We start from the raw sequence: 16,114 nt of genomic DNA on the forward strand, positions 1-16,114 counted from the left end.
GCCCAGGACAGCGGGACACTCTCTCCAGCTGATCCCAAGGCTGAGAGTCCACCCCCGTGCCAAGATGGCACCATGTTTCCATGAGGCCTCACTCGGTCACATCACGTTCTGGACAGCAGTGGGGAGACTGCCCCTCACTTCACAGGGCTCCCAAGTCCTGTGAGGTATCAGCTAGAGAAGACAGGTGGAAAGCCAGTTTCTCCATCTCTCTTGCCTCTGGCTCTGACATGAGCACCCCAGACTTCCTGGTGGCTTCTCCCCACCCAATTCGGGTAAACAAGTTTACAGGAGAGCGTGGCTGGGGCTGGTCCGACCAGGCAGCCCCGTGGGGCTCTGCCAGGTGTCATTTAGCCCTGGGAGAGGGAGGAACAGCCTGGGACAGGCTCACCCTGAGGGAAAGAACAAGCCGGGGTACGAGAATCCAACCCAGTACCAAGGCTGTGGTGGCCAGAGGGGATGGTGGGGATCCACCCAACTTGGGGGCTATCACCTGGACTGGGCCTCAGTCCCTACGGATTATGCCTGAGCCAGTGGGGCCATGGGGCTGCAAGGAAAAAACAACAGGAAAACGCTGAGCCTCTGGTTTTCTCTTTCCTCACTTCCGTCCTCCTGAGACGAGTGAACGAGTGAGTAAGACAGGTTAACAGGAGAAAGGCGTGAAAGTTTTATTAAATTTTACAGGTACATGGGAGACCTCTCAGGAGAAGGAAGACCCAAAGAAGTGACCAGAGCAGACGCTTTCATACCTTTTAGAGAAAGAAACATTACATTCAGTTGCCTTTAGCTTCTAACACATCATCAGAACGCAGCATCATAATTCTAAGCCCTACCTGTTGGGGTCAATGCAAGCTACACACCAACAATGAAAAATCCATAGAAGAAATGAAGGGAACAATTCCATTTACACTAGATTCCAAAAGAATAAAATACATAGGAATACATTTAACCAAGGAGGTTTTTCACTGTGTCACCACGGCATGCCAGGTTTCCAGGCTGGGATATTAATTGGATTTTGGTGGCCTTGAGCTTCTAACTAGAGCAGTTCATGAAACCCAGGCTCCTGCCATTGCCCTCAGCATAAATGGCCTGTCTCCACGCCAGACAATTTCCATATGCGTTAACACCCTCAGGTGCAATTATGGAAATTAAATTAAAGAAGCCAGTCCCGACCAACTTGAGACAGCAGGAATTTTGGAAATAAGCTATTACACAGCTTACAGAAGCAACAGGAAAGACTGGCGAATCAGGCTCAGAAAAGGATTAAGAGTCAAAATAAGGCAGGTAGCAGAGGGCGTGGCCGAGTCCCGCTCACAGCAACCACTCAGTTAGGATGCAGTTGCTGGCACCTCTGATGCCCTGAGTTGTTTTTGTCTGTCCCTAAGTCCAAGCGTCATTTCCTACACGTCCACATCTTCAGAAAGAAGCATGCTAATGCAAGCCCCACCTGTCGGGAAGTGAGGAGGGAGTGCCTGGGCCTTATCAACTTCCAAAGAGAGAAACAGAGCTTTCCCCTAACTATGAAGGAGGTTCAAATGCAGGGGAGAAAAATGAGAAGTTTACAAAAGAGCACAAACAACTTTGTAGGGACATCACCACTATCTAGAGGGCAGAAACCTAAAGTGGAAGCTGTGGGATGCGTCAAGTATCTTTGCAGGAAAAGGTTAGACCTTGGCATTCAGAATGGCAGATAAAGGGAGAACATTTTAGGGGTACGTTCATGAGCCCCCACAAATGACCGAGGGAAACTGGAGCATGGAGGGGTTTGGGAAGGGGATGACCAGCCAGTGAGAGAAGATTTCAGTGCTAATATGCCCTTATTCCAATGCACAGACTGGTGAGGTCTTGGGGCACGGGGTTACAAGATGTGCTATGTGAGAAGCAAGAGCAGTGTTAGTGACAGGGACACACAGATATGGAAGACCAAATTCAGCAGGCTAAGTGGGGGGAGTCTAGGTGGAAAGAAGTGAATGGAGATCTCAGAGAGAGAAAGCTTGTAGCGGTCAGTCCAGACCATCACTTTTGTCAGGGCTTCTTTGGGAGACCTAGGTTGACCCTCTGCCTCAGGTAAAGTCTGAATCCAAGGCTCCACCCCCAGAGCCCATCTCCTAACTGTAGCCTAACTCCTAATCACTCCAGGATAGGAGCTGGTACTTCCTGACTCATGTCACCCAAAACTCCACGTCCCAAGGGTCAGGGTCACTCTCCCGGAGTTAGGCATCCAGTCCAGCTAGATGTGAGTGTGTTGCCTTACAATGGGGTAATCCCCATACTTGTTCCTGCTCCTGCTCCTTCTGAGTCTTGCCCTAATAAAGGATGCTCCAACAGGCCTGCTAAGTGCTACAAGGTCTTTTTTTTTTTTTTTTTTTTTTTGCTTGACCACAATCATATTGACAGAATGCTTGAGAAAATATTCTTGTGCCTTCTGCCCTGTCGGGAAACACAGACATGAAAGGAGGAAAGGAACTAGCTGAGAGGACTTTGCCTCTGCTGTTGGTATCCTGGGTACCTCCTACTCATGGGCTTACTGCAGTGCACACATATGGTCCTGCTAGTCCACAGAGGGTCCACCGGAATGCCGAAGTGGAAAGAATGACACAGCCCCAATAATGCCACAGAGAGTTTATTTTGGAAACAAGCTTTTTAGAAAGTAGCCATTGCACCATTTTAGAGCTTCATCTTCCAAGGCTGCAATTTCAGGGGCAGGAAATAGCCAGGAATGGATATAGAAGAGCCTGGCTGTTGTGCCAAGCATCGGATTTACTGACTCACAAAAAATCTTCTGGGGCTGGTCTCCAGGCATGCTCAGTAAACGTCCGGTCCACCTTTCACATAGTCAACAGAGCCACCCTTCTGAAATAGAGATTTGAACATGATGTTTCCTCCGCTTAGAAACCTCCAGAAGTTTACCAAACTCTTCAGTGGGCAGCTCATTCCTCTTTGGACTTTGGCATGGCTGATCCTCCACCAACCTTCCTGAGATGCTGGAAACTCTACTGACTACAGTCACTTCCCTGTCTCCAGTGCAGGGCCCATGCTCCTCCCACCATCTGAACTACTCTCCCTTCCTTCCTCCAGCAAACTTTATGCATCCTTTAGGCTCTCCTTTAAACATGTCTCTGACATGTTTCCCAGTCCCTCTCCCTGCAGGCAAAACCAATAACGCCTCCCTTTGCCACCCCCACCCCAACCCTGAATTTAGGAGAAATCTGTACAAAGCACTCATCACACTAGGTTGTAATTATTTACCCAGCTGTGTCTCCCTCACCTGGCTGTGTTTGTCTTTTTATCTCAATTCCAGCACAATGCCTGCCTGACACAGGAGATACCATTCACTTGGGGTTCTCTTTCCTTTCCCTCTTCCTCCCAGGAAGACCCGTTTTCCAGGAAGAGTTAAGCCCCTTTGAGTGCAGTGCCATGTGAGCAGCCGTCTGCCCAGCAAAGTCCACTGGGGAGCTGACTGCACCCTTGGCCAGGTTTGGCTGATTTATACTCACTTTGGGGACAGGAAGTTTGCAGACATGACCACACCCATTGCTGCAGCATTTCATTCCTTTGGGACAAGATTCATCCCCTGAGCACATTTCAGCACAAATCCCAGCCATCCCTCTGGGCACCTCTGGGCAGACTCCAGGTCTCTGTCGTCCTGAAACGTACAATGGTTTTTGTGGAGTCTGATATGGTCGCCAAGACAGGCGTGAGAGCTAACGCTGGATGTCCGAAGCCCTCGGCGCTGGCAGGACCCCCGCCTCTTCCATTGCTTCCTTCGGGCTCTGGACTCTGGACTCCTCCCTCAGCCTTTGATGGCTCCACTCTCACTCTTACGCCCACAGTCTGGGCCTTAGGAGAGCATTCTCCCTGCTCCAAAAGCTGCAGAGCCTCAGAAGACACTAAACCTGCACTGTCACACCCTCTCCTTTTCACCTTATAAGAAGATATTAGAAAACCTTCGCTCATAGACAGCCGTGTCCCTCCCTCACACATACCCTGTGCTCGTCCCAGAGCCACTTCCCTTTGGAGTCTCACATCCAGGGCACTGGAGAAAATCCTCACCTTTTATCCCCAACTCCTAACCAGACTCAACCCAATCTGATAAGGAGAATGGGAAATGCAGGGTGACGTCTCATTTAGATCAAAGGCAATGAGTCTGATCAATGCCAAACCTCCACTCTGCAGTAGCTACATTGCTGTTTCTGTGCCAAACCATCCCCAGGTCTAACGCTGGGCTCTGAGCCTTCTCCATCCTCAGATAGTGTCCTCTCAACGTCCTCACCTCGAATAGGAGGTCTCTGAGCGCAGGCCACCTCCATCCCCACCATGATGAAAGCCACCAGAACAAAAATGGTGCCTGTCTTCATGTTGGCCTTTGATGTGATGCGCAGACAGAGCCCAGCTCCAACTTATACTCAGCGCCACCAGGAAAGAGGGTGGGGCGGGAGGCAGTAGAGCAGGAAGAGGATAAAAATATAAGCTCTCTAGGGAGTGCCCCAAGATGTTCTAGTTTCTTTGTTCTATTTCGCAACTGGTTTCTCTCTAAAGAGGGTATGGCTTTTCTTGGAAATGCACATGCCAAGCTGGAGAGCGCAGGAACACTTGTTAGCCTAGTTGTCATCTGGCACCATACAAAGATATTACATAGTTATTAACTATATTCCCCACACTGTACATTTCATATCTGCCCAGAAACCAAGGTGCCTATTAGTAGATGAATAGATAAAGAAAGTGTGGTTTATAAATATATATGTATGTATATAATGCAGCTGGGATCATTTTGAAATGTACAGAAATATTGAATCACCAGGAACTAACATAATGTGGTAGAACAATTTTTTTGTTTTGCTTTTACATTTTTTATTGAGTAATAGTCATTTTACAATGTTGTGTCAAATTCCAGTGTAGAGCACAATTTTTCAGTTATACGTGAACATACATATATTCAGTCACATTTTTTTTCGCTGTGAGCTACCACAAGATCTTGTATATTTCCCTGTGCTATACAGTATAATCTTGTTTATCTATTCTGCATTTTAAAATCCCAGTCTGTCCCTTCCCGCCCCCCGCCCCCTTGGCAACCACAAGTTTGTATTCCATGTCTATGAGTCTGTTTCCGTTCTGTATTTATGTTTTGTTTTGTTTTAGATTCATCATATGAGCAATCTCATATTTTTCTTTCTCTTTCTGGCTTACATCACTTAGAATGACATTCTCCAGGAACATCCATGTTGCTGCAAATGGCATTATATTGTCAGTTTTTGTGGCTGAATAGTATTCCATTGTATAAATATACCACATCTTCTTTATTCAGTCATCTGTTGATGGACATTTAGGCTGTTTCCATGTCTTGGCTATTGTAAATAGTGCTGCTATGAACATTGGGGTGCAGGTGTCATCCTGAAGTAGGGTTCCTTCTGTATATATGCCCAGGAGTGGGATTCCTGGGTCATATGGTAAGTCTATTCCTAGTCTTTTGAGGAATCTCCATACTGTTTTCCACAGTGGCTTTCCTTGCTTCCCTCTCCCACTCTTGATGATTTAGATGTCTTCTTTTACAATTTTGTGTTTATTCTTTTTGTAATTCATGGCAGTTATCTCCTTTCCAGTTATGAGTTTCTCATTTTTGTAGCTTCCTGCTTCTTTTCTATTTAGAGTAGACCTGTCAATATTTCTTTTAGCATGGGTTTAGTGTTGCTAGACTCTTTTAGTTTTTGCTTGTCTTTGAAATTCTTTGTCTCTCCTTCTATTCTAAAGGACAGCCTTGCTGGATAGAGTATCCTAGGCTGCATCTTTTCTTCATTCAGGACTTTGGATGTATCTTGCCACTCCCTTCTGGCCTGTAGTGTTTGTGTAGAGAAATCAGCTGAGAGCCTTATGGTGGCTCCCTTGTAACTCACTCTTTGTTTTTCTCTTGCTGCCTTTAGGATCATTTCTTTATCCTTGACTCTGCCCATCTTGATTATGATATGTCTTGGTGTGGGTCCGTTTGGGTTCTTCCTGTTTGGGACCCTCTGAGCCTCCTGTACTTGTATATCTGATTAGATGAATAGATAAAGAAAGTGTGGTTTATAAATGTATATGTATATATATAATTCAGCTGGGATCATTTTGAAATGTACAGAAATATTGACTCACCAGGAACTAACATAATGTGGTAGGTCAATTATTAATGCTTCAAAAGCAAACAAACAACACATGCACCCCAATATTCATAGCAGCACTAAATACAACAGCCAAGACATGGAAACAACCTAAATGTCCATCGACAGATGACTGGATAAAGAAGCTGTGGTATATTTATACAATATATTTATACAATATATTTATACTACTCAGCCATAAAAAAGAATAAAATAATGCCAATTGCAGCAACATGGATGGATCTGGAGATCGTTATTCTAAGTAAAGTGAAGTAAACCAGAAAGAGAATGAAAAATACCATATGATATCACTCATATCTGGAACCTTAAAAAAAAAAAAAAAAGAAAAAAAGAAGACACTAATGAACTTATCTACAAAACAGAAATAAACTCAGACATAGTAAACAAATTTATGGTTACTAGGGGGAAGGGGGTGGGAATGGATAATTGGAGGTTCAAGATTCGCAAATATTAAGTACTATATATAAATTAGATTAAAAAAAATTTCTTCTGTATAGCACCAGGACTATTTCCAATATCTTGTAGTAACCTATAATGAAAAAAGAATATGAAAATGAATGTATGTATGTATATGTATGATTGAAACATTATGCTGTACACTGGAAATTGACACATTGTAACTGACTATACTTCAATTTAAAAAAACAGACAGACAAATTCATAGAAAAAGAGATCAGACTTGCGGTTACCAGAGGCAGAGGTGGGGGAGGAGGGATTAGGTGAAGGTAGTCAAAAGGTACAAACTTTCAGGTATAAGGTAAGTAAGTCCTGTAAGGGGTGTAATGTACAACACGATAAAGATAATTAACACTGCTGTAAGTTATAAATGAAAGCTGTTAAGAGAGTACATCTTAAGAGTTCGAATCACAAGGAAAAAATTTTTTTCTATTTCTTTAATGTCATACGTAAATAAGATAATGGATGTTCACTACACCTATTGTAACCATTTCATGATATATATATAAGTCAAATCCATTATTTTATATACTTTAAATTTATACAGTGCTGTATGTCAGTTACATCTCAATAAAACCGAAAGGGGAAGAAAAAGTCTATACAACTGACACCTCCCCACCACAGAGAAAGAGACGTGGATTTCTCAGACGCTGATCCAGGACATTTTTAGTCTCACTTCCCCAGATTAAATTCTTAATGGATTATTTCAAACTGTATATTCTCATCCTTCCCTTGGGATGTATCCCAATTGGGAATATAAGACAAAGAGTTATGTGAAGAAATTTAATTAGCAGAAATTCTCTAACACAGTGTAACCTGTTTGTTGGAGTTTCCAGTATGAAGCAAAGGATAATTATGGCCTGTAACAATAGTCTTGCTGAGGTAGACATTTCAATAACAGACACTGCAAGCTTGTCCAGGAAGGACTCTTCTCAGGAATCATGCCAACACGGGACCTTTATTAAGCACGCGATTGCGTGGCATGTCCTGTATTTTAACATGCATCATCACGCTGAAGGCGTACAAGCCTGTGGGTGGGGTTGCTTTCACTGCGTCCCCATGTCCCAAATGATGAAAAGTCAGACTCAAAGAAAGTCACGCCCTGCCAACGCTTCAAGCCCGCCCCAGCCCCTCAGATGTGGTATCTCCACTGGTGGGCTTCTAGAAAAACTCTCCAAAATGCTTTTTTATGCACATGGAGATGAGGGACACTTCACCTACCCAATAAAAACCTTTATTTCTTTGTGAAAAAAAACAAAAAAAACAAAATGATGTCCCTATAAAAAGCTGATTTCTAGTGCTCGAGTGACCATCACAAATTTGGGGCTTTGGCCAGTTCTCATGACGTATTATCATTTGAAGGGGCCTGATGTCTGCAGCAGCCATTGGGTGCATATAAACAATTAAGGGAGAAGATTGAGTCTAGACCTTGCGAATTCCTAGATGTCCTCAGTCCGCAAAACCCAACTGTCACCCCTGCATCCATTGAAGTTTTATTCTTTTTTTTCTTTTCCAGGATAGCACACGAAACTATATGAGGCGATAGCAGCCTCTGTGTTTAGACTCCTGAATTTCCTAGAATCCATTTTTCCTGGAATTTCGTCCTCATTTCCCATCCCTGCCAAATCCTTCAAACACCTAAATGCTTGCTCAGCCCCCCGAGTCCCACACCTTGTTTGTGTTGCATCTTTTGTCTCATGTCATGAAAAGCTGAAGATGGACACCAAGAGATTTTGTTATGGATCATGAGACTTAGGTCAGAGATGATCAAACTTGCAAAGTCAAACGGCACAGATCTGGCCAAAGATGTGTTCCTAACACCTGTGGGCCTGTTGCCTTTCTGCATTACTTTCAGAGTGTAACAGACAATGTTGTAAGGAATTTACAAGGTGTCTTCCCTCCCTCTCCAATTTCTTATACTCACTCCCATTCCCCTCTGTTGCAAGCAGGCAGTTAGAAGTGGAGACTCACTGCCCTTGGGGGAGGGTGGACACAGCTTAGAGAAACAAGTTGCTGGAGTGCCTCAGTGGGTTTTTCTTCAGACTCTACATAATTATTCTCAGCAATTGAGTTTTCTGTTTTTAATTGGCTCTTCCTTATAGTTTCGATTTCCTTTTTACAGTATTCTCAGTCTCTACTGACAGTGTCTCTAATTTCCTTCAGTGTGTTGATCATTCCCTTTTTGAAGCCATGATCTGGTAGACCATTGAGTTCTGTTTCATTGATCGTTCTTAGGGGACTTCTCTTGTACTTTTCATTGGGAGTAAGTTCCTCTGCTTCTTCATTTTACTTACGTTTCTCTGGCTCTGTGGATTTAAGACGATCAGTTATCTGCTGTGGTCTTGAAGGGCTGTTTTAATTTTTGTTCGTTTTTATTTAAAGTGGGAGCGTTCGGGTGTAGACTGTGTGCGTCTAATAGTTTTGTTGCGAGGGCTGTTCTTAGCACGGCTGGTTGCCACGCCTCCCTTCCGTGTGTGCTGGCTGGTATCTGTTTGATTGGGGGTGTGGTTGGATTAGGGCAGGATCAGAGCCTGCCCTAATTGTTGTTGCTGAGCCGGGCCTTCTTTGTTTGTTCTGTAGTTGTCACAGCCTTGACAGGGGCCTGGTCTGCTCCCCGTTGCTGGAGTAGGGGTTTCTGGACCCAGTCCTGAGCTGTGGTGTGTAGCAGGCAGGGCTGGAGCGCTTCAGCGGGCTTTGTGAGACTCCTCCTGTATCTCTAACCAAGAGCCACTCTGCCAGAGTTCAGTAAGTGTTCTGCGATTCAGTGGGCCTGTAGATGTCATTCTTGGTGTATTTGTGGGAGAGGACAAGCTGTGAGCCTCTCTACTCCTCCATCCTGGCTCAGCCCTACAGAATAGTTCTGAAAGCACAGGCTTTCTTTTTCTAGAGCTGAGCTTTTGGGGAGAAAAAGATTTGAGTGGAGGTGGGAGGAAGTGGGGGGGGAGGTGTTCAAAAGGCCAAGCCCCAAAGGAAACTGGAGATAAGGCTGATACCATAAAGAATAGATACATTTTTTAAATTCATGATTTAAGAGCTAGCTTTTCACTTACTAGGAGAGAAAATAAGATCTCTCCAATGGGAGGATAAAAGATATGAGCTGAAAAGATAGACATCTGAGAATAACCTGAATAGGGCCCCATCCCTGCCCAGGGAAGAAGGTGGACTGTAGATAGAGGGGGGCAGGAAGGGGGCACAGCCCAGGGAGGCTGCCAGCCTGTCCAAGAAGCCCCAGGCCTGGTGGGCTCAGGGGAGCTTAGGATGGGACAAAAGGAGCAGAGTCATGGACCCAACCTAGGGAGCCATGACAGAACAGTGATACAGCAGAGGGACTGATGCCCAGTGACAGAGATGCACTCAGTAGATACCAGCAGAGGTCAGGAGATGACAAGGAGCAAGATTCCTGTGCCCCCAGCAGCCTGATCACACACTAGCCCCCAGGATGCAGAGCGACCCTGGGAAGAATGGGAGACAAGGAAGAGGGATGACAGGTGGGAGATTCTCGGGTGGAGAAAAAACATCAGGAAGCAGTTATGCCCACCTTGTGGCCAGATTACATCTCCTACCACCCAAAGAAATGGGGGCCAGAGAGCTGGGCTCATTTATGGGAAAGATAAAGTTAACATTCTTGCATCTCCAAGTCCGGACTTTGAAATGTACAAACATCACATGAATTAGACAGGCTTGTGAAACTTACCAAGGATGTTTCCAGCTACCCTTGGTCTGGGGAATTGAGTGCAGGGGAGGGAAAGGAGCATCTTCAAAGCTCAAGGAAGTGTTTTATGTTGGAATTAAATTTGTCCCAGAGCACAGCTGGCAGGAACTTAGTAAAGCCGAAGGAACGTGTTGAAGGAGAGGTTTAAAGCCCCTTTAGGAGAAACGCTTGAAACCTAAGGCCCCAGTGGTCTGGGATTTCCTTCTTATCACTTGTGTTGTTCTATTTCCTGATGTCTCTAAAAGTTTGTTGAATTTATGCATGAATTTGTTAAAGAGTGGAAACAGTCACTCGTGTGACTGGGGAAGTGTCCTAGTCCCCTAGGGTGATAGAAGCAGGAGGGAGATTTATCTTGGCTGGATATTCTTTTGAATATTATACGATGTCCATTGTTACCTATTCAAAAATTATTAATTTTAAGGTCACCGAGGGCATGATACCAAACTACTACGTGGCTGCTCAACGTCAGGAATTCCAACAGCCGGTTAGGTTAGGACTTCAGTCCCCAGACTTCATCTTGCGTCACAGGCGCAACAGCGCCCTCTACAGTCAGGCAGGAAGAGTCAAGAATTTGCTCTTTTACAAAATAAAAGGGGAGAAGACAGGCTTCTCCAACCTCCCCAATCAAGGAGATAGAGAGGCAGGATGGAAGGGAGAGGGGCTTAATGATTCCAGGGTGGATGTGTAGGAAGGTTGTAGAAAAGGGGTGCTAGTGAAAATCAAATTGGGCTGCAGGGATCACAACTGAGAAGGTTAAGGAAAAAAATCCATTTCCAGACTGTGACTCCATCTCTTGACCATTTAGAGCCTTGGTTTTCTCATCTTTAAGATGGGAACAATGATATCTACCCAAATATTTTCCAGGATTAAAGAAGACTATACATGAAACCCGGGCAATGTAGTGTCTGGCACAGTGAGGAGCTCGGAAGTGCTGGGACCCCCTCCTTCCAGCCTCGGGCAGAAAGAAGAAAGGATTCCTGGAGATGAATGGGGAGTCACTGTAGGCAACAGGTCTCCTTGGGGAGTCCCGGCACCCAGGGCTGTGAGATTCAGAAGGAGCTACTACAGCCTGGAGAAATGATCTCCCCGCGACTACGCTGGGAGTTGTCATATAAGCGGGTGTCCCCAGACCATCCTGTTGGGACCAAGCCTGTCTTTCCCTGGGAAAAAAATTTTTTTTAACTTAATCTTTCCTTCTAAGTGGATGTATTTTACACAGTTATCATGTTTCTAAAAATGGAGCTATTTAAAAGTAGGGAAATGCAGTCACACGTCTCTCTCAGCTCCTACATCTTCTTCCATTTTCCTGTCTGCCTGGACCCACAGGAACCCAAGAGGTGAGGCGTTTGGCAGGGAGAACAAATGGAGACAACCGGAAAAGAGAGAGAGAGAGGACAGGTCCCTAGGTCCATGAAGCGTGAGTCTACAAAGCAGCGCAGGGCTCAGTCATCAGGAAGAGCTGTGGTTTCTTTCACCATCCGCAGCTCAGCTTTCATCCTCGGCCCCTGCTTCTGCTTGCTCAGCTCCTGGCCTCCTAAGAGGAAAATGCCTGTGTCAGGGGAGCATTATAGAAGATTCTGGGTTGGGGTGAGGTAGCGAGAGACAGAAAGTTTGCATAAATCAGAACATGAGGAAACAGACAACCTCCGTCTGGAGAGGGAGGTGAGGGAGGTGGGCCCTGCAGGAGAGCAGAAAACCCAGGTTTGGCGCCCAGTGGTTCCCATCCCCCATCCAGTCTCATCTGTTCTGGCTCTGGCCACCAACCAGGAACCCAGAGAAACCTCAACTGGACAGTCATGTAAGCAGATACAATCTCCCTATCTCTGGGTAAGAAAAGAAAGTTTTATGAAACGAGGAGAAAGGAAAAACAAAGTCTGATATTGCACAACAGGTGAAGTCCTGCATTGCCCCACCGCGAGGATTCCACACTGTAATCTGTAATTCCTGGGTAAAGCATTTGCTCATGAGGGTGTGCAAGTCTCCTGCCATCTTCCCTGGAGATCCGGCCTCTGTGGGGCTGAGTTTCTCCCTTCCTGTTTGCTCGGGGGCAGGGAGGTGTGGTGAGAAGGGCTCCACTGTGAGGGAGGAGGTCCAGATGCTGGCCCCAACCCTGTCCTCTCCCTGTAATGTAACCAGAGACGAGTCATGGCTCTGCTCTGGGCTTCATTAGACAAATGAGGAGATGGATTCCTCCAGACAGGAATTCAAGACCTCCGGAGAGCTGCAGGAGTCTCAAGAAGAGTCAGACTTCCTCTTAATGTGGCTGATGGGTGTTGAAACCTTGGTGAAGCTTTAGCCCTCATACTCAGCTGCGGAAGCAGAACCTTCCCTTGAAATGTCCCACCCCATCATAGTCCATCGCCTTGGAATGTGTCCGCTTCACCCTGGGTTTCCCCTGTGGGGAAGTTTGTCTCATCTTCTAGAATGCACCTTCCACACTGCACTGGAGGGGGTCACTGTCAGTGATTCTTCAGTTGGCGATTTGTATTAGTGTCTTACTGCTGCTGTAACAAATTACACAGACTTGGTATCCTAAAACAACACATATTTATTCTCTAGAGGTCAGAAGACCAAAATCTGTTTCACTGAGCTAAAGTCAAAGGGACTGCGCTCCTTCTGGAAGCTCTAGGAAAGACACCATTTCCTTGCCTTTTCCAGCTTCTAGAGCTGCATCCTTGCATTCCTTGGCTCCTGGTCTCTTCCACCACCTTCAAAGCCAGCAGTGTGGCTCCTTGCTTTTGTTATCACATTGCCTTCTCTTCTGTAGTTAGATCTCTTTCTGCCCCCTCTTCTAAGGACACTCATGACCAGATTTAGGGTCCAGCCAAATAATCCAGGGTAATCTTTTCTTCTCAAGATCCTTAACTTGATCACATCTATCAAGTCTTTTTTGCCACCTAAGGTAATATACACAGGTTCTGGGGATTATGATGTGAATCACCTTGAGGGGCATTATTTAGGTCATCACAGTGATTTGTACCTTGTCTCAGGTCTGGGGATCATCCATTCTCTCCTCTAACCCCTTCCTTCAGAATAGAGTTGTATATCTTTTGCCAAAGACCACACTGTCACCTTCCGTGCCAACCCAACTCCCCCTCTTTTCACTCCCTTTGGGTCCTGAGAATATCTATCCAGTGGAAATTTCTATGATGATGGAAATGTTCTATAGCTGCACTGTCCAATACGGCAGCCACTAGCCACATGCAGCCAGTGAGCACTTGAAATGTGACTAGTCCAACTGAGGAAATGAATTCTAAATTTAAGTCGAATTAAGTTGAAATATAAATAGCCACTTGTGGCTAGTGGCTACCTACTAGACAGCTCTGATCTAGAGAGATGAAAAGCAGAAGCCAAGGCTAGTCAGGTTCACTGCTGCTAGCTTCTCCTGATAACTTTTGAGATCAGTTCTGCTCCCAGCCTCCTTCTCTCAGTCTCTGTGGAATCTGAAGAAGGTTTCTACTGGAGCTCTGGGATGATGGGAGTGGTTGAGGGCAAGGCAAGGAAGGAAATTGTGTCTATTGACCCCAGAGAGATACAAGGTTCTGCTTTTGCATCAGACTAAGAACACTCAAATAAGACATGCAAATCCAAACTACAATGAGGTATTACCTCACACCAGTCAGGACGGCCATCGTAAAAATATCTACAAATATTAAGCACTGAAGAGGGTGTGGAGAAAAGGGAACCCTCCTTCGCTGTTGGTGGGAATGTAAATTGGTGCAGCTACTATGGAAAACAGTATGGAGCTTCCTTAAAAAACTAAAAATAGAGTTTCTATACGATTCAGCAATCCTACTCCTGGGTATCTATCTGGAAAAGATGAAAATTCAAATTTGAAAACATACATGCACTCCAATGTTTACAGCAGTATTATTTACAATATCCAAGACACAGAAACAACCTAAGTGTCTATCAGCAGATGAATGGAGAAAGAAGATGTGATATATCCATACATCCATACATACAATGGAATATTACTCGACCATAAAAAAGAATGCAATATCATCATTTGCAGCAACATGGGTGGACCTAGAGATTATCATACTAAGTGAAGTAAGTCAGATAAAGACAGACAAATATTATATGATATACCTTATACGTGGAATCTAAAATAATACAAACGAACTTAGTTACAAAACAGAAACAGGTTCACAGACATAGAAAACTTATAGTTACCAAACGGGAAAGGGCATGGGGAAAGATAAATGAGGCATATGAGATTAACAGATGCACACTACTACATATAAAATAAACAATAAGGATTTACTATATAGCACAGGGAACTATATTCAATATCTTATAATAACCTATAATGGAAAAGAATCTGAAAAAAGAATATATATGTGTATATATATGTATACATATATATTCAGTTATGCATATATATGTATACTTTGCTGTACACCTGAAACTAACACAATACTGTAAATCAAATATAGTTCAATTTAAAAAAAAAAGGACACACAATTTTGAGGTAGCCCCGACTTTACCCTCCTTACACAATGAGTTGTCCTTATGGGGACCACAGAGGCATGTCACAAGGAGCACAGAAAATGGGACTAACCTGGGATTTGGCACTAGCCTTGACACTTTCTGGGTGGTTTTTAGCATGTCATGTTTTGGGCCCTGGCCCTCAGTTTCCATAATATGATAGAGTTGGACCAGATGGTCTGAGAGGGTCCTCCCAGCTTTGAGACCAAGATTCTGTGCCCTGTGGATAAAGACTTGATTGTGCACATAATGCTACTTCAGAGCCATGTTCTCCCTGACCCACATCATAGGAAGAGTTTGAAGGGTGAACAACCCTGACTGAAGGGCTGAGAAGGAGAAGTGGCTTGAGGTCACTCCCCCAGCACTCCAGAACCAAATCTGACATTCGTTCTTCTGTCTCCAAGAGAACACTTCACATTTGCTTTGGGCTTCAGAGAGCCCATTCACTAACAAGTTTGATTTGCCTGATGGGAGGACCAGACATGACAGCCCACTCTAAGTGAAAAGGCTGAGGCTCTAAAGAGGGAAATAGAGAATCTTCCAGATGCTGGGCCCCATGATGAGTGCTTTGCACATCACCCCATAACAGCCCTTCACAGGTGATAATATCACTCCGTGCTCACAGGTGTGAAAACTGAGGTCCAGGAAGGCAAGGTGATGAGAGTGATGGACGTCTCCTTTTCTGACTCTGAGCTGCTTCACCTTCCCTGTGCATGCTGCTGCTGCTGCTACTTACAACTTCCTTTCAAGACGTTGAAATGATAACCCTTAGCACAGCTATCTTTTTTTTTTTTAAGGCTTCTTTTTTTTTTTTTTTTGTCTTTGGGAGTTTTTATTAATTTTATTTTATTTTATTTTATTTTATTTATTTTATTTATTATTTTTTAGTTTAATTTTTAAAATTTTTTTTACAGAGGTACTGGGGATTGAACCCAGGACATTGTGCATGCTAAGCACACGCTCTACCACTGAACTATACCTGCCCTGCCGATAGCTATCTATTTTGAATCATCCTTTCACGATGCTCCCCAAGCAGACCTACAAGCCTTAGCAAGTCGTGTCTCCTCTGTGCCCCCGTTTCCTCATCTGTGAAACTGAGGATAACAGTCCTTACTTCATAAGGGTATTAAATCCTTGTTGAAAGTGTTAAGTGAGGTTGTGTCTTTAGACATTTTATCCCATATTAAGTACCAAGTAATTGCTCACTCGTATGGTGTCTGCCAACTGTAGTTTGCCCCTGTTAACAATACCAGGCGATTCCCTCTACAGTTCCCAAATCAAATTAAAGCACAAAGAAACTGCC

General features: G+C 44.6%; 1 protein-coding gene across 1 annotated transcript; it reads right to left on the bottom strand.

Moving 5' to 3' along the window:
* Positions 1-2,604: 2,604 nt before the first annotated feature.
* LOC140686275 (WAP four-disulfide core domain protein 18-like) lies at positions 2,605-4,429 on the bottom strand. The gene is made up of 3 exons (XM_072939994.1): positions 4,271-4,429; positions 3,495-3,643; positions 2,605-2,850 (listed from the first exon to the last, which is right to left on the bottom strand). Exons 1-3 carry the CDS (start codon positions 4,353-4,355, stop codon positions 2,803-2,805), a joined length of 282 nt encoding a protein of 93 aa, XP_072796095.1. The 5' UTR covers positions 4,356-4,429; the 3' UTR covers positions 2,605-2,802.
* Positions 4,430-16,114: the final 11,685 nt, after the last annotated feature.

Source organism: Vicugna pacos, chromosome 16 (assembly GCF_048564905.1).
Source record: "Vicugna pacos chromosome 16, VicPac4, whole genome shotgun sequence".
Taxonomy (NCBI): domain Eukaryota; kingdom Metazoa; phylum Chordata; class Mammalia; order Artiodactyla; family Camelidae; genus Vicugna; species Vicugna pacos.

Coding starts and splice junctions, on each gene's coding strand:
- LOC140686275 (XM_072939994.1), bottom strand. CDS start 4,355: ATGAAGACAGGCACCATTTTTGTTCTGGTGGCTTTCATCATGGTGGGG. Junction 3,644..4,270: donor TCAGAGACCTCCTATTCGAG/GTGAGGACGTTG, acceptor TGTACGTTTCAG/GACGACAGAGACCTGGAGTC. Junction 2,851..3,494: donor GCAAACTTCCTGTCCCCAAA/GTGAGTATAAAT, acceptor TCTCTATTTCAG/AAGGGTGGCTCTGTTGACTA.